This window comes from Globicephala melas, chromosome 16 (genome assembly GCF_963455315.2).
Source record: "Globicephala melas chromosome 16, mGloMel1.2, whole genome shotgun sequence".
Lineage (NCBI taxonomy): Eukaryota > Metazoa > Chordata > Mammalia > Artiodactyla > Delphinidae > Globicephala > Globicephala melas.
This window is the reverse complement of record NC_083329.1, coordinates 29,403,082-29,425,215: the sequence shown is the minus strand read 5'-3', so window position 1 is coordinate 29,425,215 and position 22,134 is coordinate 29,403,082. Positions and strand designations below refer to the sequence as shown.

The window sequence follows — 22,134 nt, the reverse complement described above, 5'->3', positions numbered from 1 at the left end:
TGGAGGCTAGAAGTCCAAGATCAAGGTGGCAGCAAGGGTTAGATTCTTCTGAGGCCTCTCTCCTTGGTTTGTAGATGGCCATCTTCTCCCTGTGTCTTTACATGGTCTTCCCTCTGTGTCTGTGTCCAAATTTCCTCTTTTTGTAAAGATACCACTCAGATTAGGGTCTACCCTATTTTAACTTAATACCTGTTTAAAGGCATTATCTCTAAATACAGTCATTTTCTAAGGTACTGGGGTTTATGGCTTTAACTCATGAATTTTGAGAGGACACAATTAAGCCCATAGCACTCCCCCAAGCCCTCACATTATTTAGTGTAACCACACTGAACTGTTTAATGAATACCACACTCCTTGCATGCCTTTGCACACTTCTGCCTATGGTACTTTTCTCTGTATAATTTCTTTACTTGGGCAGTGAACGAAACAAAGTTCATTCCCCTCTATCCACTGGTAATACCTTCTTCATTCTTATAACTTTATTACATATTAAAATTCTTTGTTCAAGTTCTTTCTCTAATGTTATGTTCAATGTACATTAAATGTTGGTTAGGTGGTCAGGTTGAAGTTGGAGGAAGAGACAGGTCTTATTAATATAGGGTGTTATACAGTGAGTACTGTAAAAGTAGTGCAGATGAGGTAAACACTGTAGAAGTCTAGAGGAAGAGTCAGATTATACATGTGACCAAAAATAATGTGATCAAAGCAATAGGCAGGAAGAAGCAAGATGTGTTTAGGCATAGTATTACTCTTTGGTTGGAATGTAGCATATTTTAAGGGATGACATGACATAAAGCTAGAAATGTATATATTTTAGTACACTATTAATGAGGTAATAAATTACCACAAACTACTGTCTTAAAACAACACAAATTTGTCTTTTACAGTTCTGTAGGTAGAAGTCCAAAATGGGTCTCACTGGACTAAAATTAGGGTATTGGCAGGATTGTGATCCTTTCTGAAGACTCTAGGGGAGAACCCATTTTCTTACCTTTTTCAGCTTCTCCTACACGCTGCCCACATTCCTTGGCTCATGGCCCCCTTCCGTTTTCAAAGCCAGCAGTGGCCAGCCAAGTCTTTCTCATATTGCCTCACTCTGACACACTGACTCTTCTGAAACAATTTGCTTTTAAGGACCCTTGTGATTATATTGGGCTCACCTAGATAATCCAGCATTACCTCTCTATTTTACAGTCATCTGATTAGCATCTTTAATTCCACCTGCTACCTTAATTCTCCTTTGCCATGTATCATGTCCATAAGTTGAGGGAATTAGGACATGGACATCTTTGAGAGGCTGTCATTCTGCCAACCACAGGTAGGTTGGGTCCAGGTTATGAGCTTTAAATACAGCCATTGAAGATTTTTAATCAAAGGAATGTCATGATCAAAGCAGTATTTTGGGAAGTTTAATCTATAAGCTATATGGTGTCTCGAATATAGGACTGGAAAGAAATCAGCACCCCTGAGTTCTTTTCCGCTTTGCCATTGATCCTCCCTCCATCCCTCCTTTCCTCCCAGAACTGCTTGTATCCATAAATCCTTAATCAGAGGGAATTAGTTGTCCTGAACATTGATATAGCCACCGTTTCTGATTCTGTTCACTGTAAGGCCATTTCATCATGTTACGGAAGGAATACTAGACTAGCGGTCAGGAGACCTGAGTTATGATTCAAACTTTATCAGTAATTTGATTTGTAACCTTAGGGATGTCCTTTAGTCTCTCTGTGATGTAATTTTCCATCCTTATAATTGGGATAACAGTAGCAGCTGATCTAACATGCCCATCTGACAGATATAAATATAACTTTATCCCAAAATAATGTAGCATATATTTATTTTTTGTTTGTAGAGAGTAACTTGTGACTTCAGAACTTTTTGTTTTTCCTTTTGTATCTTGAAGAACCTAGTATCAAACAAAAAATAAAAAGCTCAGTGATCCATGCCTAGTTGACCTTCTGCTCTCTGCACCCTTTTTGTCCCCTTCTACAAATAGGAATCAGGCAATTATGTCATAGCAAGTCAGGTACTTTTTTTTTTTAACATGTTTTTTGGAGTGTAATTGCTTTACAATGGTGTGTTAGTTTCTGCTGTTATCACAAAGTGAATCAGCTATACGTATACATATATCCCCATATCCCCTCCCTCTTGCATCTCCCTCCCACCCTCCCTATCCCACCCCCTAGGTGGTCACAAAGCACCAAGCTGATCTCTCTGTGCTATGCGGCTGCTTCCCACTAGCTATCTATTTTACATTTGATAGTATTTATAAGTCCATGCCACTCTCTCACTTCATCCCAGCTTACCCTTCCCCCTTCCCTTGTCCTCAAGTCCATTCTCTAGGTCTGCATCTTTATTCCTGTCCTGCCCCTAGGTTCATCAGAACCATTTGTTTTTTGGTTTTTTTTTTTAGATTCCATATGTATGTGTTAGCATACAGTATTTCTTTTTCTCTTTCTGACTTACTTCACTCTGTATGACAGACTCTAGGTCCATCCACCTCACTACAAATAACTCAATTTTGTTTCTTTTTATGGCTGAGTAATATTCCATTGTATATATGTGCCACATCTTCTTTAACCATTCATCTGTCGGTGGACACTTAGGTTGCTTCCATGTCCTGGCTATTGTAAATAGTGCTGCAATGAACGTTGTGGTACATGTATCTTTTTGAATTATGGTTTTCTCAGGGTATATATGCACAGTAGTGGGATTACTGGGTCATATGGTAGTTCTGTTTTTAGTTTAAGGAACCTCCATACTGTTCTCCATAGTGGCTGTATCAATTTACATTCCCACCAACAGTGCAGGAGGGTTCCCTTTTCTCCACACTCTCTCCAGCATTTATTGTTTGTAGATTTTTTGACGCTGGCCATTCTGACTGGTGTGAGGTGATACCTCATTGTGGTTTTGATGTACATTTCTCTAATTCCTCCTGTGTGTCTTTGGAGAAATGTCTATTTAGGTCTTCCACCCATTTTTTGATTGGGTTGTTTGTTTTTTTGATATTGAGCTGCATGAGCTGCTTGTATATTTTGGAGATTAATCCTTTGTCAGTTGCTTCATTTGCAAATATTTTCTCCCATTCTTTTTTTTTTTGATAAATTTGTTTATTTTATTTTATTTATTTTATTTATTGCTGCATTGGATCTTCATTGCTGCATCTGGGCTTTCTCTAGTTACGACGAGCTGGGGCTACTCTTCGTTGTGGTGTGCAGGCTTCTCATTGTGGTGACTTCTCTTGTTGAGAGCACTGGCTCTAGGCACGCAGGCTTCAGTAGTTGTGGTGCAGGGGCTTAGTTGCTCCGCAGCATGTGGGATCTTCCCAGACCAAGGCTCGAACCTGTGTCCCCTGCATTGACAGGCGGATTCTTAACCACTGTGCTACAGTCTTTTCGTCTCGTTTGTGGTTTCCTTTGCTGTGCAAAAGCTTTTAGGTTTAATTAAGTCCCATTTGTGTACTTTTGTTTTATTTCTATTTCTCTAGGAGGTGGGTCAAAAAGGATCTTGCTGTGATTTATGTCAAAGAGTGTTCTGCCTATGTTTTCCTCTGAGAGTTTTATAGTGTCTGGCCTTACGTTTAGGTCTTTAATCCATTTTGAGTTTATTTTTGTGTATTGCTTTAGGGAGTATACTAATTTCATTCTTTTATGTGTAGCTGTCCAGTTTTCCCAGCACCACTTATTGAAGAGGCTGTCTTTTCTCCATTGTATATTCTTGCCTCCTTTATCAAAGATAAGGTGACTGTATGAGTGTGGGTTTATCTCTGGGCTTTCTATCCTATTCCATTGATCTATATTTCTGTTTTTGTGCCAGTACCATACTGTCTTGATTACTGTAGCTTTGTAGTATAGTCTGAAGTCAGGGAGCCTGATTCTTCCAGCTCTGTTTTTCTTTCTCAATATTGCTTTGGCTATTCGGGATCTTTTGTGTTTCCATACAAATTGTGAAATTTTTTGTTCTAGTTCTGTGAAAAACACCATTGGTAGTTTGATGGGGATTGCATTGAATCTGTAGATTGCTTTGGGTAGTATAGTCATTTTCACAATGTTGATTCTTCCAATCCAAGGACATGGTATATCTCTCCGTCTGTCAGTATCATCTTTAATTTCTTTCATCAGTGTCTTATAGTTTTCTGCATACAGGTCTTTTGTCTCCTTAGGTAGGTTTATTCCTAGGTATTTTATTCTTTTTGCTGCAATGGTAAATGGGAGTGTTTCAGATTTTTCATCTATTCCTATTCATTAGTGTATAGGAATGCAAGAGATTTCTGTGCATTAATTTTGTATCCTGCTACAAATTCATTGATTAGCTCTAGTAGTTTTCTGGTAGCATCTATAGTATCTTGTCATCTGAAAACAGTGACAGTTTTACTACTTTTCCGATTTGGATTCCTTTTATTTCTTTTTCTTCTCTGATTGCCGTGGCTAAAACTTCCAAAACTATGTTGAATAATAGTGGTGAGAGTGGGCAACCTTGCCTTGTTCCCAATCTTACTGGAAATGGTTTCAGTTTTTCACCATTGAGAACAATGTTGGCTGTGGGTTTGTCATATGTGGCCTTTATTATGTTGAGGTAAGTTCCCTCTATGCCTACTTTCTGGAGGGGTTTTATCATAAATGGGTGTTGAATTTTGTTGAAAGCTTTTTCTGCATCTATTGAGATGATCATATGGTTTTTCTCCTTCAATTTGTTAATATGGTTTATCACATTGATTGATTTGCGTATATTGAAGAATCCTTGCATTCCTGGGATAAACCCCACTTGATCATGGTGTATGATCCTTTTAATGTGCTGCTGGATTCTGTTTGCTAGTATTTTGTTAAGGATTTTTTGCATCTGTGTTCATCAGTGATATTGGCCTGTAGTTTTCTTTTTTTGTGACATCTTTGTCTGCTTTTGGTATCAGGGTGGTGGTGGCCTCACAGACTGAGTTTGGGAGTGTTCCTCCCTCTGCTATATTTTGGAAGAGTTTGAGAAGGATAGGTGTTAGCTCTTCTCTAAATGTTTGATAGAATTTGCCTGTGAAACCATCTGGTCCTGGGCTTTTGTTTGTTGGAAGATGTTTAATCACAGTTTCAATTTCAGTGCTTGTAATTCGTCTGTTCATTTTTCTATTTCTTCCTGGTTCAGTCTCGGAAGGTTGTGCTTTTCTAAGAATTTGTCCATTTCTTCCAGGTTGTCCACTTTATTGGCATATAGTTGCTTGTAGTAACCTCTCATGACCCTTTGTATTTCTGCAGTGTCAGTTGTGACTTCTCCTTTTTCATTCTAATTCTGTTAATTTGAGTCTTCTCCCTTTTTTTCTGGATGAGTCTGGCTAATGGTTTATCAGTTTTGTTTATCTTCTCAAAGAACCAGCTTTTAATTTTATTCATCTTTGCTATCGTTTCCTTCATTTCTTTTTCATTTATTTCTGATCTGATCTTTATGATTTCTTTCCTTCTGCTAACTTTGGGGGGTTTTTTGTTCTTCTTTCTCTAATTGTTTTAGGTGTAAGGTTAGGTAGTTAATTTGAGATTTTTCTTGTTTCTTGAGGTAGGATCGTATTGCTGTAAACTTTCCTCTTAGAACTGCTTTTGCTGCATCCCATAGATTTTGGGTCATCGTGTGTTCATTGTCATTTGTTTCTAGGTATTTTTTGGTTTCCTCTTTGATTTCTTCAGTGATCTCTTGGTTATTTAGTAGCATATTGTTTAGCCTCCATGTGTTTGTATTTTTTACAGTTTTTTTTCTGTAATTGATATCTAGTCTCATAGTGTTGTTGTTGGCAAGGACACTTGATACAATTTCAGTTTTCTTAAATTTACCAAAGCTTGATTTGTGGCCCAAGATATGATCTATCCTGAAGAATGTTCCATGAGCACTTGAGAAGAAAGTGTATTCTGTTGTTTTTGGATGAAATGTCCTATAAATATCAATTATGTCCATCTTGTTTAATGTGTTATTTAAAGCTTGTGTTTCCTTTTTTATTTTCATTTTGGATGATTTGTTCATTGGTGAAAGTGGGGTGTTAAAGTCCCCTACTATGATTGTGTTACTGTCGATTTCCCCTTTTATGGCTGTTAGCATTTGCCTTATGTATTGAGGTGCTCCTATGTTGGGTGCATAAATATTTACAGTTGTTATATCTTCTTGAATTGATCCCTTGATCATTAGGTAGTGTCCTTCTTTGTCTCCTGTAATAGTCTTTATTTTAAAGTCTATTTTGTCTGATAGGAGAATTGCTACTCCAACTTTCTTTTGATTTCCATTTGCATGGAATATCTTTTTCCATCCCCTCATTTTCAGTCTGTATGTGTCCCTAGCTCTGAAGCGGTACTGTTTTTTAGACTTGTTTTCAAGAGCAGGTTACTAGGCTTATAAGAGTCTTAAAACCCTCACTTTGGGAAGATAATTTAATTTAGTTGATTTTGTGGAAGCTGGTTCTACATATGAAGGACTACTCAGATTTCACTTATGCTTTATAAACAGCAAGCAGGCCCTTGGTAAAAATCATAAAATATTTGTGATTCATAACTCAAAATTATTTGCTGAGTTGTTTGCAAACTTTCCTTTCCTGTGGACTGTAATAGATTAGAATGAATCAAATTGTAAACCTTTCCCCTCTATTGTTGCTCTATCAAACATTTATTAGCCATATGAAAGAAAAATATATGAAGGTTGGTCATAAAGTATGAAGGTTTCACATTGACAGTTGTGACAAGTATTGTCTCAATACATGTGACTCTTAACAGTAAATGTTTCAGTTGTCTACAGTAGAAATATGATGCAAACTACAAATGTGAGCCATGTATATAATTTAAAATTTCTATGAGCCACATTTAAAAAGGTAAAAATAAACAGGTAAAGTCAAGAACGTATTTTTAATATATCCAAAATATCATTTCAACATGTAATCAATATAAGAAATTATTAGTGAGATCTTTTATTTTTTGTATTAAGTCTTTGAAATTTGATGTGTATTTTATACATAAAACACATCTCAATTCAGACTAGCCATGTTTCTAGTACTCAGTAACCACATGTGGCTGGCAGCTACTGTGTTGGACAGTACAGGTCTACTGCAAAAAAGTCATTGCATCAAATCTTAGGGCCTTTCCTGAAATACATCTGTATTACTGTGTCTAACCCCTGTCTGATAGTGGTCTCTACCCTACCCGCCCCCACTCCCCTCTCACAATCATGCTCTTATCCTCACTTTATACCATATTGTCTTCTCTTAGGCATTTCCCCCTTCTGTGCCACATATTCCTTTCTCTTTACCCTGTCAAGGCCCCCTTGAATGTTTTGTTGAAATTCTCAGGAGAAAACACCATTAATAGTATGGCCTGCTACCTCTCAGCCTACCTCCCCCCAAAATGTGTTGCCAGTAGACATGTAAGCTGATTCCAACAATATCAGTACCATGGGAGTATGAAACAAAGTTCTCCTCTTAAGAAAAGTTAGGAGTCCCTGATAATAGTGGAGTCCTGAGTGTTATAGGAAAAACTAGTCAAGAGTATGTTACTTGTAGGCTTTATATCTATTTTCCCATGAAATGTAGAGTAGGAATTGTGTGTTTTGCTATTATTTACACTTTGCATTTAATCAGTACCAGAAGCTGAAGTGTTTAATAATTACCTCAAAAATGGGTTGTAAGTATACAAGTTCAAATTTGCTGACCAGATTAGAGCAAAGGGCCATAATCAAATTTCCTTGCCAGACTATCCTGCCTCTCTTTTTTCTTCCTCTTTATATTCAGTTCTTATAGTTCCAAGATATTTGTAGTTAGGCATTGTTTACCTCTCACAATGCATTATTTAGCCCCAATTTATAAATGCATGGACATGCAGTGGTTTGTTTGGTTTGGTTTTTGCAAAGTAACTCAAAAAGTCCATGCCAGAAATTCAAAAATGAAGCAAATAGTTCCAAGGACAGTAGCATTAAAAAGTTAGAAATAAATTTAACAAAAGAAGTGTAAAACTTGTACCCTGAAACTACAACACATTTTTGGAAGAAATTAAAGAAGACCTAAATAAACATCCCATGTTTATCTTCTTTAATATTGTTAAGATACTACCCAAAGTGATTAACACATCCAGCTCAATCCCAGCTGTCCTGTATTTTTTGCAGAAATTGACAAAATGATCCTCTAATTCATTTGGAAATGCAAGGGACTCAGAATAGCCAAAATGATTTTGAAAAAGAACAAAGTAGGAAGACTCAAACTTCCTGATTTCAAAACTTATAAAACAATAGTAATCAAGACAGTGTGGCACTGGCATAAGGATGGACTTGCAAGTAATTGCAGATTACCCTCCTTTCTGGGGCTCTCAGTTATTCTAAACTGATACACCAGTCCACTGTAGGCTTTTAAGGATTTGTTAAACATTTAGCTGATATCTTCTTGCCCACTCATGTGGTGGCCACTTCTTCCCATGATCTGCCAGAGGCAAAAAAGTTTATATATTCTGTTTCTCTTTGGAGGGACATGTCATCCTGTGGATTTCAATTTTCTTGTGTACTCTGTGTTGCATACTCAGCTGTATGGTAAACTCAAGAAAAGTTATGATTTTATAGGTCAGTTGGTCTTTTCTCATTGTTACGGTGTGAGGAATATTCTCTTCCTGATTTCTACATCCTAAGCAGGGTAGAAATAACATGGTGCTTGGCCTATAATAGATTTAGCACCTAGTTAAAATATGTTTGAATTGGGTTGAAATTGAATTCTTACTTAGGTGACACGTAGTGTGCTAACACTTACTGCATCATCTCATTTAATCTGCACACCATAGAATAGTAGAATTTTAAGTATTCTTCATTACTATTAATTCCTGTATTAACCTGCTTTATGGAAATTCCTTTAGGTAGCTCTCATGCTAGGGAACTTAAATATAATTATTTGTGCCACTTACATTTGTCATAACAAATTTCTTTGTAAGCTACTGTCAACGAAAGGTAGACTAACAGTGTTTTTATTCTTAAAAATTTTGTTTTGTTTTTGTTCACTTTCAGAAACAAAACTATGGGTCTGATCAATAAGTTCAAATAAAACAAATGTTATTAATTCATCTCTTCAGCTATTTTCTGAAATTCATTTTCTAAGATGTGTTGTTCATAACTCACCACATTAATCAAAGTATTCCACATGTATAATATAAGCTGGGTGATAGAGCCCAGTCATTACTGTGTTCATGAACAGAGACAAATGATAAAGGTTAAGGAATAGGAACATGGAGACAAAAAGGATTGTTTATATATGGGAGGATATTTTACAATGCTCTGGCTTGATGTAACAGTCACATATATGCTTCCTCCTCTCTAGTTATCAGGGAATATGAAGAATAGAGAAAGCATCCAAGAACCTATATTTGATTATTACAACCATGAAGTTCCTGATATTGACCTCAGTGATTGTGAATTCCCACATGTCATTGAAATTTATGACTTCCCCCAAGAATTTCGTACTGAAGATCTTCTACGGATTTTCTGCACTTATCAGTAAGTACTTGCAAATGATTGGGGATGTTAGGGAAGGTGGAATGAAGTTTTCTTAAAATGTCTTCTGAAAGATCATCTTTTTTGTTTTTCTATTCCCGGCGTTTACTTTAGCATCAAGTTTGTTTATTGTCTTTTCCAAGTCCGTTAGAAATCCGTATCAAACCACTCTTCTTCTCAGTTCCTTTAAAAAATGCTAAATAGTCTTTCTAGACCCCATTTTAGCATTTAAGAAGAATGTCATCAATAATGACTTTGGAATCTGTCTTCATGGTACATTTAGTCCATTTATATTTATTGTAATTATTGATATATTTGGATGTATGCCTGCCATCTTTTTTTGTGTGTTTACTTGTCCCATATTTTTCTCTTTTCTCTTGCCTTCTTTTGGATTGATGAGGTATTTTTTTCTCCTTCCATATATTTGGGAAATGATCCTGTTTCTATTGTTTGGTGGTTACTTTAGAAATTATAAAATGCCTGCTTAATTTATCAATGGCTAAAGTTAATATTTTTACACTCTTTCCAAACATTCTAAGGGTTTTAAACTCCATTCCCCAATTCCATTCCAGTGTCTCCCGAACCTCCAACTAATATGCTATTGTGATTTAGTATTTTGAATCTTTTTTTCTTTTTAAATTCCATTGGATGTTACATTATTATTTTATATTATCAGCATTCAGATTCATCCACTTTCTGTATTCTTCATTTATACCTTCTTGTGTCTTATACCTTTCATCTGAAATCTTTTTCCTCTTGAATGAAACATGTTCTTTAGTATTTAATTTAGTAACAGTCTGCTGGTAACACACTTAGTTGGGTTTTGTTGTCATCATCGTCGTTGTTTCTTAATGGCTTTATTTCAACTTCATTCTTGAAAGACATTTTTGCTGGGTAGAGAATCTTAGGTTGGTAATTGTTTTTCTCAGAAACTTGAAATTTTTATTCTGCTTTCTCCTGGCTTTCTTAGTGTAGGATGAGAAGCCAGCTGAAAATCTGACTATTGCTTCTGAGAGTAATCTGTCTTTTCTCTTTGGGTGCTCTTAATGTTTTGTCTTTGGTATTGTGCATTTTCAGTATGATGTGGCTTTGTGTTTCTTTTGTTATTATTATTATTGAGCTTGTATTTTTCATTGGTTTTGGAGAAGACTAGACATTCTCTCTTCAAATATTGCCTCTGTACTAGTCTCTTTTATATTCTCTAAGATGCCAGTTAAAAGTAGATTAAACCTTCTCACTTAATCCTCGTGTTATCTCTTTCATATTTTCCATTTCTTTGTCTCCATTACATGCTGAGTAATTTTTTTAGCTCTAATTTCTGCTTTCTGATTTCTTCAGCTGTGTTTAATTTGCTGTTAAATCTGTCCATTGAATTTTTAAATTTCATTTTATGTTTCTCATTTTTCAAAGTTCTCTATTTTTCAAATCTGCATGGTCATTAGTTTCTTTTTTTTCTCCAAATATTTTCAAGAAGTATATTGAACATAGACCTTCTGTAGTCTATGTCTGGTAATTTCTTTACCTGAAGTCCTTTTAATTCTCTTTCTGCAAATTCTCACTCATAGTGCCTTGCTTCTTTTTTGGAGGTTTAGTTACTTTTTTAAAAAACTGTACAGCTGACCATTTCCTTTGGAATTTTACTTATGAGAATTGAGGCTTACAGTAAAAGAAGAGGATATCTCTTGAGAGGATATGTGTTTTCTTCTGCCAGGCACCAGGGGCCCTAACAGTCCAAAAGAGCTGTAAATTAAATTATTGATTTGAGGTTATTCTGACCACCGAGATAGAAATAGTCAAGTAGAGAATGATAAAAAAATGATTGTTATATGTCTCAACCAGTTTATTTTAAGACATATAAATGTCCATTTACTTGCCAGTCTTTGATGTGGTGCCAAGGCCTTTTTTTTTTTTTAAGTAACTAGTCTGTTGATGGCAGACTATCTTCTATTGAGTTCTTATATGTCACCCTGATATCACCTGTGTCTTCCAGCAAGAACTTTAATGTCCCTTCAGAGTCACCTGAGTGCAAATTCCTTATAGGTTAAAATGTTTTCTCTCTCTCTCTCTTCGTAAAATTTTTTTTTGGCTGTGCCGCATGGCTTCCAGGGTCTTAGTTCCCTGACCAGGGATTGAACCCAGGCCACAGCAGTGAAAGTGCCAGGTCCTAACCATTGGACCACCAGAGATTCCCTCTCTCTCTCTCTCTCTCTCTCTTTTTTTTTTTTTTTTTTTAGCTCTTTTGCCCAAACATAATTGATAATAGCTGTTTCGGTTTTTCTAGTGACTTTATCTTTCTCTAGTCTTCCAAACCATAGACACAACTTTTCTTTTTCACACTCATATTTCATCGTTTTAATTTTATTTAATAAATTAAATTATGTAGTGAAAATGTAAATTAAAACTGATATAAGTGGGTTTGAGAATAATTGCACTACCTCTTATATATGTATGTAATTCATACATATGTATGAGAAGGTAAAAGAGTCAGAAGTATACCTCTGTATCTTTAGCTTATAAGAAAAAATAAGCTTCAGGAATAAAGAAATAATCCCAAAAATAAGTTATTAAGAAAAAGATTTTCAGGGTCTGGAAGAAAGTCATTACCAAGAAGGGATTATACTTTAATGCTCCAATCCTGACATTAACAATGAACCAGATCTAACAATGAACCAGGTCTGTTGTCTGATATACAAATTTAAAGTTAAAATTCAATTCATGTACATCTTGAATTAGGGTATAGCTCCCAAATTTTCCTTAAGGGTTAGATAGTAATTATTTTAGGCAACTCTGCCATCGTTGCACAAAAGTAGCCATAGACAACAGGTGTGGCTACAGACAATGAGTGTGGCTGTATTCATTGAAACTTTATGTACAAAAACAAGCACCCTGTTTTTTTGTAAAGCTCTAGAACAGGCAAAACTAGCAGCCAGGTATCTCACTTAAATTTTGTTGGTTGAGGGGACAGGAGTAGCACTTATCAGTTATGTAACTAAAAGAGAGGAGGAGTGACTAGATCATGGAGGACAGTTAACACTCTCTGCCATAGATCTTACACTAAACATATAGTGTAGATCAGTCAGTCTAATTCATTACAATTATGTTAAGACTCGGTATCAGGGTCTGTTCCGGATAAAGTGCATAATAGGTTTTAAAAAGCAGTCAATGAGATTAAATCCAAAATTAGAACTACCTTAGGTTGTCATTAATAATGATGACTTTTAAGACCAAGAATTGATTTTGTTGATGTCTGGAATTTCCTGAAGATTAGTTATTTCTTAAGAATTATTAACTTCCCTTGCTTTGTTTCTTCCTAATCTTACCTGCAGATCATTTTTCTATGAAACAGGAAAACATTCTCAAAAGGGGGAAGCATTTTAAAGGGTTATGAAATTCTGAAGTCTAAAAGGCCCTCCAGAGCCCATCTAAGTTTTTCTCTTTCTTTTGTCAACTATCTTATAATATAGACTTCCACTGTTGAACTTTCTCATAGTCTTCAACCCCTGTGGTCATTTTATGCGATGGTCAAACTGACCCTTACATTCAGGAAATTGTCTAACTAACCTTCAAAGCCTCTTTATTCCTTTTTCCTTCAAAGGAAATTTTTTCTTGACTAGTTGTTAAAGAGGGAAGATATTTTAGCAGTTGCCTTTTTTTTTCTTTATAGTGCTTTATAAAAAAAAGAAAAGGTCATGGTGCAAAAGCGTATAATAATAATGCCTGTTGAGTCAAACACCAGAGTCAACTTCATATTTTAATCACATCTTCATCAATATTAATCATCTTCCTGATGAATATTGCTATTAATAATAAAAAATAATGGGCACTATTCATTTATTAGATGTCCACTAAGTGCTCAACACTGTGCCCTTTACCTTGTCATGGATGATCTCACTTCCGTTTTCACAGCAACTCTGTTATGAAGGAACTGTACCCATTTCTACAGATGAGCAGACCTAGCTTACAGAGAGATTAAACCTGCCCATGGTCTGAAGGTGGCAGAACCTGAGTTTCCCTTTCTTACTTCACTTCTACAACTGGAAAGAAAGAATAGGTCAGCCTCTCTGATTAGAGTTGTCCCTTTTCTCCCTTATTTGATTGATTGATTGATTTTGCTTTGAATGACCTGTCTCCCTCTTCCTCTCTGTCTCTTGTCTCTGTCCTTGAGCCTATATTTGCATTAAATCCAGATGACCTTCCCTGCCTACCTCCTCCTCTAATATTCTTCTACCCCTCCTATGCTTCCTCGTTCCACCTCTTCTAGTTCCAGTCCCCTAAAAACATCTCTTGTAAATAGTGTGATAAATACTTTACCTCCCCAGGGAACACGTGAGGATTAATTAGTTGATGTCTGTAAACTGGCTTACAATGTAAAATGCTCCCAGGTAGTTCTTTATGATGGTATTATTGCTTTTAAAGTTCAGTGGCTTCTTCTGTACCCCAAGCCATTTTGTGTGTCATTATCCCCATTCCACCTGTGTGCTTGTTGAGTGTTTCTATCTCATCATGAAATGCTTTATGAGACTCTATTTGAAAGATGTTTTTTAAAAGTAAATTTTATTTTAAGGAATAAAATTCTGTTCTTTTGTTGCAGAAAGAAAGGATTTGATATTAAATGGGTGGATGATACACACGCCCTAGGAGTATTCTCCAGTCCGATTACAGGTATTCACCCAATGGATTTCAGTGTGCTTGTTGTCCGTTTTCTCCTACTTTCTCTTACAAGTAGTCTCCTAAGGACTACTTGTCCTTATTTGCTTTCTGTTCCAGCCACCTGACATTTTATTCAGTCAATACAGATAATTGGCAGGTAGAGGTTTTTGAGGCATGTTACTTTGGTACCCATTTGCTCCCCCTCTCCCTTTTTATCCTAATCCAGTGGTATTTGGAGAGAGAGCTCCTTCCAAGGTTATTTGCTGCATAGCTGTCATTATGATAGTGCATAGACAGATTATACGTAAAGATTTAAGAAGCCAGTATGACTAAATCTTAAAATATTTTTGATTCTACCCCCCTCCCCGACAAATGAATTTGCAGTAGCCCTTTAACCTGTCCAGTGAGCATTTGTAATACCTACTTTCCGAATATATGATTTGGCCTTTTCACTTATATCATTGGCCTCATGATAGATCTGATGCAGAGGCATTCAAAGAAATTAGAGATGTTGATTCCTGTCTGAATCACCTAAAATAGGGGTCTGCAAACTTATTCTGTAAAGAGCCAGATAGTAGATATTTTAGGGTGTAAGGTTTCTGTCACTACTTAACTCTTGTGTTGTAGCCAGAAAGCATCCCTAGACAGTATGCAAATGAATGAGCATGGCTCTGTTTCAGTAAAACTTTACAGAAACAGGTGGTTGGCTGGATTTGGTCACAAAGCCATAGTTTACTGATCCCTGTTCTAAAATAATCACTGCCATTTTGTTCCTTACGGATTTTCTAGAGCTTACCATTTCTTTTGCTCATGATGAAAAATAAAGGATAACATCTAGGAAATACTTTTAAGAACTAGCCTTAAATTTTTTTTTTGCATCACTCTTCTTCATGTCTTCTACTTCTTTATATTTATTCTCTTAACAGCTCGTGATGCTCTGGGTAGTAAACATACCATGGTGAAGATCCGGCCCTTGTCGCAGGCTACGAGAGCAGCCAAGGCCAAAGCTAGAGCTTATGCTGGTAAGCCTATAATCTCAGGAGCTTTTTCTTGTTGATAGCGGTGATATTGTTTTTTCCAGCACTTGTATAGCATCCAGAGTTCTAAGGACATATCACTTTTATTTTTAGTGTTAAAGGAAATATTATTTTAAGGAGAAAAGGCTGTGTTGGAAATATAGCACTGGAGTAGCCACTTGGAGAGAGTGGGAGATACTAACTGCAAGCAATGCAGCAACCATTTTCTGATGACATCCTTATCTAGTTTACCTCTGTGTTTAGCTGTTTGATAGAGTCACTATAAGAAATTGTGTTAATACAGATAATGAAGGCAGGGTTGTTTGTGCTTTGCCATGTTAATTTCCTCTGCTCTTCATCTATCAGGCTTGTATTAATTACTGCTGATACAGCCCTTGTTAGTCTATTTGGTATGTTAATTACTGAGTTAAATCACTTGGAGCTAGAGTGCTTTCTCTTCCTTACTCCCTCCTGCTCCCTCCCTTTCTCCCATTCAGAGTTTCTCCAGCCAGCAAAGGAGCGTCCTGAGACTTCAGCAGCCCTAGCCAGAAGGTTAGTCATCAGTGCCCTTGGGGTTCGAAGTAAGCAGAGCAAAACCGAACGGGAAGCAGAACTTAAGAAACTGCAAGAAGCCCGCGGTGAGTTGAAGTTGATGGTGTTTTCTTTAGTCCCTTTAGAGTTCACTATAAGGCATGTGTTTAAAAAAAAAAAAGAAGGAAGCCCATTCCATTTCGGCATTTCCATTTCCTAGAAGCCTCCTACATATATTGAAATTGTTTTCATGCCTTATATTTAGGAGGAAGACATTTTAGAATTTGTCTGCCTGTTCCACACCAAGGCATCTTAATCCATGTTCCTACTGTTGTTTTCCAAGAGATAGGTTCAGTCCTTTTAGCTTATCCATGGCTATTTCTATAGTTCTTGCTCCCGACTCTCAGAAAAATATTCCTATGAAGACATAATAGTCTCCCAGGCAGAAAACATTATTTGCTGTGGTTTTACTGGGCCATGATTGCCATGATATTATCAGATGGTTTAGATCTTAGATAGAAGACAAATTAAGGAGAAGGCAGCATCTGACATTGATAATAACTGTAGAAGGTAATTTTTTCTTTAAAGACAGTCCTGAGTGGCTCCATTAGAGCACATCTAGGTTAGCCTAATCTTCTGATTATTTTCCAGTACTTAAGAGTCCTCAGAATATTTCAACTGATCCACAAGCAGGGTTTTTCTTTCCCTATAGTTTGTAGTTGAGGTTAAATGTCTCTCTCCCCTTTATAGGCTGTTGACTTGTACGTAAAGGCTTGGGACTCCGGTTAGCACTTAAGTGCTTTTTATCAACCTTCAGGCTTTAGACAGTCTGATTGCCTTAGCCCTCGATCTGTGGAATCTGTGAAGACAATTTATTCTGAAAATTCCACTTACCGAAAAGTAACTTCATTTTTCCACTAAACGAATGGAAGTTTCAAACTCCTTGTTTATTGCCGGTCTAACAAGGCCATTAATACTTCCTGTCCACTCTGCTTTGGTGATAGCAGGCAGCTTGCAGACTCTCAGCTGCACTGGCCAGATAACCAGTGACAGAGGGTGTCATGGCAGGTGCTAGAGTTTCAGAGTTGAACCCAACTAATTTTTGAAACCTTAATGATTATAATGAGGCAGTTTTGATTTTTTCCATGCATTCTTGACTCAAAGGCTTCCTACAGACTATAGAAACAGGGGAAGATTCCTCTGGTTTTTATATATGGCACTGTCAGAGCTAGATTAAAGTAGAATGTGCAGTGTCCTTAACCCTTTATTAATTGGTTATCTCTGAGGAAAATGATTTCTCTGTGATAACCACAGTTATCTCAGAAAATCAATAGAGGGTAATAGCAATGGTATCTATAAAAGGAGATGTGATTCTTTTTGCAATGTTTCCTGCTTCCCTATGTGTGTAATATCACTTGTATTTCTACAGGTACTGCAATAATAGTTTTGTATGGCTATCACCTGAGTATCCCCCTCTGTTTCTCTGTAGGCACATCAGCATACTGTTCCCCTTGAATTTGTTTTAAATGCTCAGCTATGCAAAGGACATTTCAGTGATGAAATTAAAAATGAGGCTGTTGGCTAAGTGGGTACCCTGTTACTTACTTTTTTAAAGAAGGCATTTAGTTGTGAATAGAGACCCAGGGTGGTAAGTTTCTCCTATCCATTGGTCCTGAATCTTTACAGGTTGTAGAGGACTCTTCCTTTATTATGTTTCAGAACTCTCCCATTCTTTATATCTGAGAAAATGCGTATGGAAAAATTCCTGATATAGCTTTCTGGCTTCTTTATGCATTGAGCATATACTCTTGTAATTGCATGGAGCCCAAGACTTCTCACTTAAAGATTTTTTTCTGTGGAAATTAAAAGTACTGTTTAGGTATTAAACAGAACAGATACTTCTGTTCCAGTTCTTCTTCCACTGGAGGGAAAGGGGTCAGTACAGCATAGGAAATAACATTATAGACTCTGGAATCAGACTGCCTGGGTCTACATCTAAACTCTGCCATTTACTGGCTATGTCACCTTAGGCAAATTACCAGTTGGGTAATTACTCTCTGGAGGCCTCTGTTTCCTCATCCATAAAATGGGAATCAAGTGAGATAATCCACAAAAGATACTTAGTCATCTTTAAAAACGATAGGAACACTCTCCCTCCTGTTTCTCTAGGCCTATAATAAGTGTGTGATAAATACGAGCTGCTCCTGTTTTTAGTAATAGTAGCAAAATATCATTTTATGGTGAGTCCAGCACAGATTCCAGTACGTATTTTTTTCTTGTCATTACTCTTTTTATTTTCAATTGCCTGTGATACACTATCAACTACATTTGGAATTCACTGTGTACCTACCCTGTGCAAGGCATTGTGCTCCCTAATTAGGAAAGTTAGAGAAACAGAAGATGTTGTTCCTCTCCTTAAGACTTGCAGTCTGGTGGGGATATCTGCCTTGAGTAAGAAAGAAAATATGAACCTGATATTTTAAGCAGTTGTTTCTCCTCTCTCTTCAGTTCTGAAGATTTTAAGATTAAAAGCCACATAGAGGTTTTTGCAATTAAAAGGATTGGAAGGAAATTCCTGGCAATATAACATGTTATGATAACTCTGGATGGGGATGGTATTATCTCCAGTTTAGAGCTGGCCCAGAGAGGTGAAGTAGCTGGTCTAAGGTCACCCAACTGGTAAATTGAAAGGAGACATTTGAACCTAGCCCTCTCTAATTAAAACCCATGGTCCTTTTATAATAGTGTAATCCCTTTTGAAGGAGTTTTGGGGTAATTAACATTTTTTTCCAAAAAAAAAAATTAAAACATTTTAAGGTCTTCAGAAAATAAAATATGACAGGCTTCTTTTTAGTTATCCTTTCCAATGGTTAGAGCTTTTACTGTCAGAAAATTCTTCCATAGGTCTAACTTAAACCTGTACAATAGTTTAAAACAGTTTCCTCTTCTTTTTTATTTAGTAGAAATTCAGGAACATCTGGACATCATTCTGTTCTAACAGCCTTTAACTGTAAAGATCAGGGCAGATCATTTAGGAGTGAGAGGATCTGGGCTATAATAGAGTTTTTGCCGTTAACTAGCTATATGGCCATGGGCAATTTTCTTACACTTCTCTGTGCCCCAGTTTCCAACAAAGTGAAAGCAATGCCTGACTTACCTAACCATGGAGAATTTTTTGAGCAACATAAGTTAACATGTATAAAAATGTTTAAAAGGTGCTTTACGTATTTAGAATACTATTATTTATGTGACTCTTGGGAAATTAGTATTCATTATAATAATATAAGCCAGTAATGACAAATGTGTACTGTGTACTGTTGCTCCCCATTCATTATCCATGACAGACAGTGCTAATCAGTCATGACACTCTTGGTGAGTTTTGACTTGACCGTAGCCAATAGATCAGAATTAGCATAGAAATCGAAATTGAAATCTTTGTGCCATCCTGATATAGGTACTTTTATTAATAATACTATAGAATAATTTCCTAGCCTTTCTTTTTCCCACTTCAAGAGTTCTGCTGTCTGGCACAGTGCCTAGTTCATAAAGAGATACTCAGTGTGCACATTCATTGACTGAATACATGAATGACATTTGTTACTCTAATTTTTCTTCATATGTCTTATTTCACTCATGATTCTACTCTGAACCCTTTCAAGTCCTCCATGATTTTCTTTATAAAATCCAGAGTTGAACATTACATATGGAACCCTTCTAATTAATGAATTTGGAATTTGGGATTTTGAGGTATAAATACTTTCCTGATAACTTCCTTTACCCTACTTTGGTCTTCTTATCCTTTTATTGAGAAGTCTTTGTCTTAATCCTTAAAAAGGAGATTAAGAAATTAAAGCTACTCTGGGGAGAAGCGAGAAAAAGGAAGTACTCAAATCATTTTAAGCAAATCATATTTTATATATCTGGAAAATAAGAACTTTAGACACAAGTCCCTGAGTGTGAGGAACAGATAGATCTTTTAGTCTAGCAGAGCGCATGACAGATTAGAACTATACTAAGAGTGGGAAATGAAAACATAGATCGTCCTTGAGTACTTTGTATTTGACTTAATCACGTTTTAAATCAAGGATTCACACTAAATGATAAAACCACATTTTAAAGACCAGACTCAGGAATACGTGTAAAATTTCCCCATGTTCCACTTATCAGAACATTTGATTCCCACCTAAAGTTGGAATCAAAGTTTTCAGAATAAGCCACTCTCATTTTCAAAGCCTGCCATAATTTTATTTCATAACTTTGTTCCATTTTATTCTTGGGGGGGTATATGATTAATTGGCTGGTTCTAAAAGGCCATCTTTTGGGTCATAGGCCTGAGAGGCAGAGTTAGGTAAACAATAATTTGATCCCTTAGTTTGATTAATGAAATCACTGAGAACTTAAAAGTAAAATCATCTCTATAGGATACTTAGTCAACTGTAATAAAAATTTAATCACAGTCAGCTGCCTTCTGAAATCCTTTTTAGGAATTCCATTATTCTGCCTTCAAGAACAGTGCTGCATTGCTGACTCATAATCTAGGTCTTACGGCATTTTCTTGGTGTCTTTTCTCCCTGGACGTGAAGTTCCCTTCATTTCTAACCACATTTCCTTTCATTTTAATCTGACCTTTTTCTGTGGAATGCAGTATTTATCCATATTTTTGGTGTCACCTGCTGTTTAGTAAACTCACGTCTCTGGCCTATATCAGAGATGAAAATGTTTATGGACTGACTGACCATTTCACCAATTATTGCTAAGTAAATAACACGTGTTATACTTAATACATTGATAATCATTCCACCCTCTAGAGTTAAATGCTCCCTTAACACTTACGTGAGCCAGACTATTTTTTCCCAGTATATTAATGATTAATACATACTTGGTAAGCCTGAAATCTAAAATGAAGAGGTCATTTATGTTACCTCTCCTTGATCTACCAGGTCTGTCAATCCATAAAAGAAGGCAGTTAGATTAGTTTGACCAGACTTGTACTTCAAGTCTTCAGGTTGATTATTACTCTGTAGGTGGCTACAAGTGGATTTTGTGATGATTTTTCTTCATTATTTTCTTAGGTGTAGAAATAAATTTTGAAGGTTTTAATTTCCATCCCTTTTCTTTATTTTTGTAAACACGACACCAAACTGGCCCCTTTTTCATCTTTAGCACTTTCTGTTCCCTCAGTGAGAAGTCAACTCATTTAATGTAATCGTTTCTGCCAATTTATTTATTATACTGAGAAATAAAAGTCTTCAGGGCCAGGTTACGTTAGTGCTTTAGTTAGTCATTTCATGCTAACACTATATTCTTCTTTAGTTCCTTGCCCTTATGGCTGCTGTTGGGCTTTCTCTTACTTTTTTTAATTGGTGGAGTTAATAGGAGCTTTTTTAATACAGTCTATCAGCTATTACCTACTTTCTTTTCTCTTTGATAAAGTGGAAACATGTTTATTCTTTATCTTTCGCAAAATACTTTTTTTCCCCCACATTTGTTCCTTTTCTGTGTAAATATTTTCAGATCCTCTCTTCAGAGGTCAGGACAGTAGAAAGTATGCTGATTTAAGAATTAAGGACCTGGGTTCCAGCTTCAGGTTTTCACTGATTATGTAATCGTAGGCAAGTTACTTAACACCTCCAAGCTTCCATTTTTTCTTTTAAGATGAAGAAAATATTTTTAGGTCTCATCCTAACCTGTATTTCTGTATTCTGTTCATGTTCTATATTTATAAATTTAAGCCTCACATTTTCACTATTTCTTTGTGCTTCTCAGTTTGTCTCTCTATTCTTGCTGACTTTATCATATGGTTTACCACCAGAATTTCCTCTTATATTTACATATATTTGGTAATACAGATCTACAGTCTTTTGTTGGAAAGCATTAGTGTAGGAAATGTTTCAGAATTCTAAACTTTTCCAATTTTAGAAAAATAATATATTAATACGTGTTTCATAACACCAAAATCGAACACATTAGCATTAATATTTCTGTGGCCTTATGTCCTTTCAGGTTATATTTACCACCAAAGGAGTTTTGACCCCAAACTTTTTAAAAAACAAAAAACTTTTTTTCCAGTGCTACTTCGATTTTGAAATCGTGGATTATGGACCAGTCATTCGTTTTTCTCCTGCTCCTGGATTTCTTTTCCTAAAGCTTTCCATATTGCCTCTCTGGTTTAAGTTTCTGAGTTTATTGAAAAATCTGAGTTCTAATAATTCACTTTTCTAGTTTCTTCACTTTTTCTTGGAACCCAGGACCACTTTTTGATTGTTTTCATCCAAGGTTGCCTTTGCCTTTAGATCCTCTCCTAACTTTTCTCTGAATCAGAACCACAGTCAGCCTTCCTAAGAAATCCCAGAATCCTTTAGACAAGCCAGTTATCCTTCGTGCTATCTCCCTGGAGAATCTCAACCCAATTTAAGCTTGCCTTAAAGCTGAGTCACATGACACTGAGCCTTCAGTT

The 22,134-nt window shown here is 36.2% G+C and overlaps 1 protein-coding gene across 6 annotated transcripts in view; it reads left to right on the top strand.

Annotated features, from left to right (window-relative positions):
• R3HCC1L (R3H domain and coiled-coil containing 1 like) overlaps nt 1-22,134 on the top strand; it is an 87,441-nt gene that overhangs the window by 63,345 nt on the left and 1,962 nt on the right. For 5 of the 6 annotated variants that reach the window (XM_030865281.3, XM_030865280.3, XM_060286261.2 and 2 more), the window contains 4 exons: nt 9,308-9,483; nt 14,072-14,142; nt 15,057-15,152; nt 15,644-15,784. In XM_030865281.3, coding sequence (XP_030721141.1) covers nt 9,308-9,483; nt 14,072-14,142; nt 15,057-15,152; nt 15,644-15,784 — 484 coding nt within the window. Of the gene's footprint in view, nt 1-9,307; nt 9,484-9,880; nt 10,002-14,071; nt 14,143-15,056; nt 15,153-15,643; nt 15,785-22,134 lie in introns of those variants that run through there. The other variant, XM_060286262.2, reaches the window with a different exon arrangement.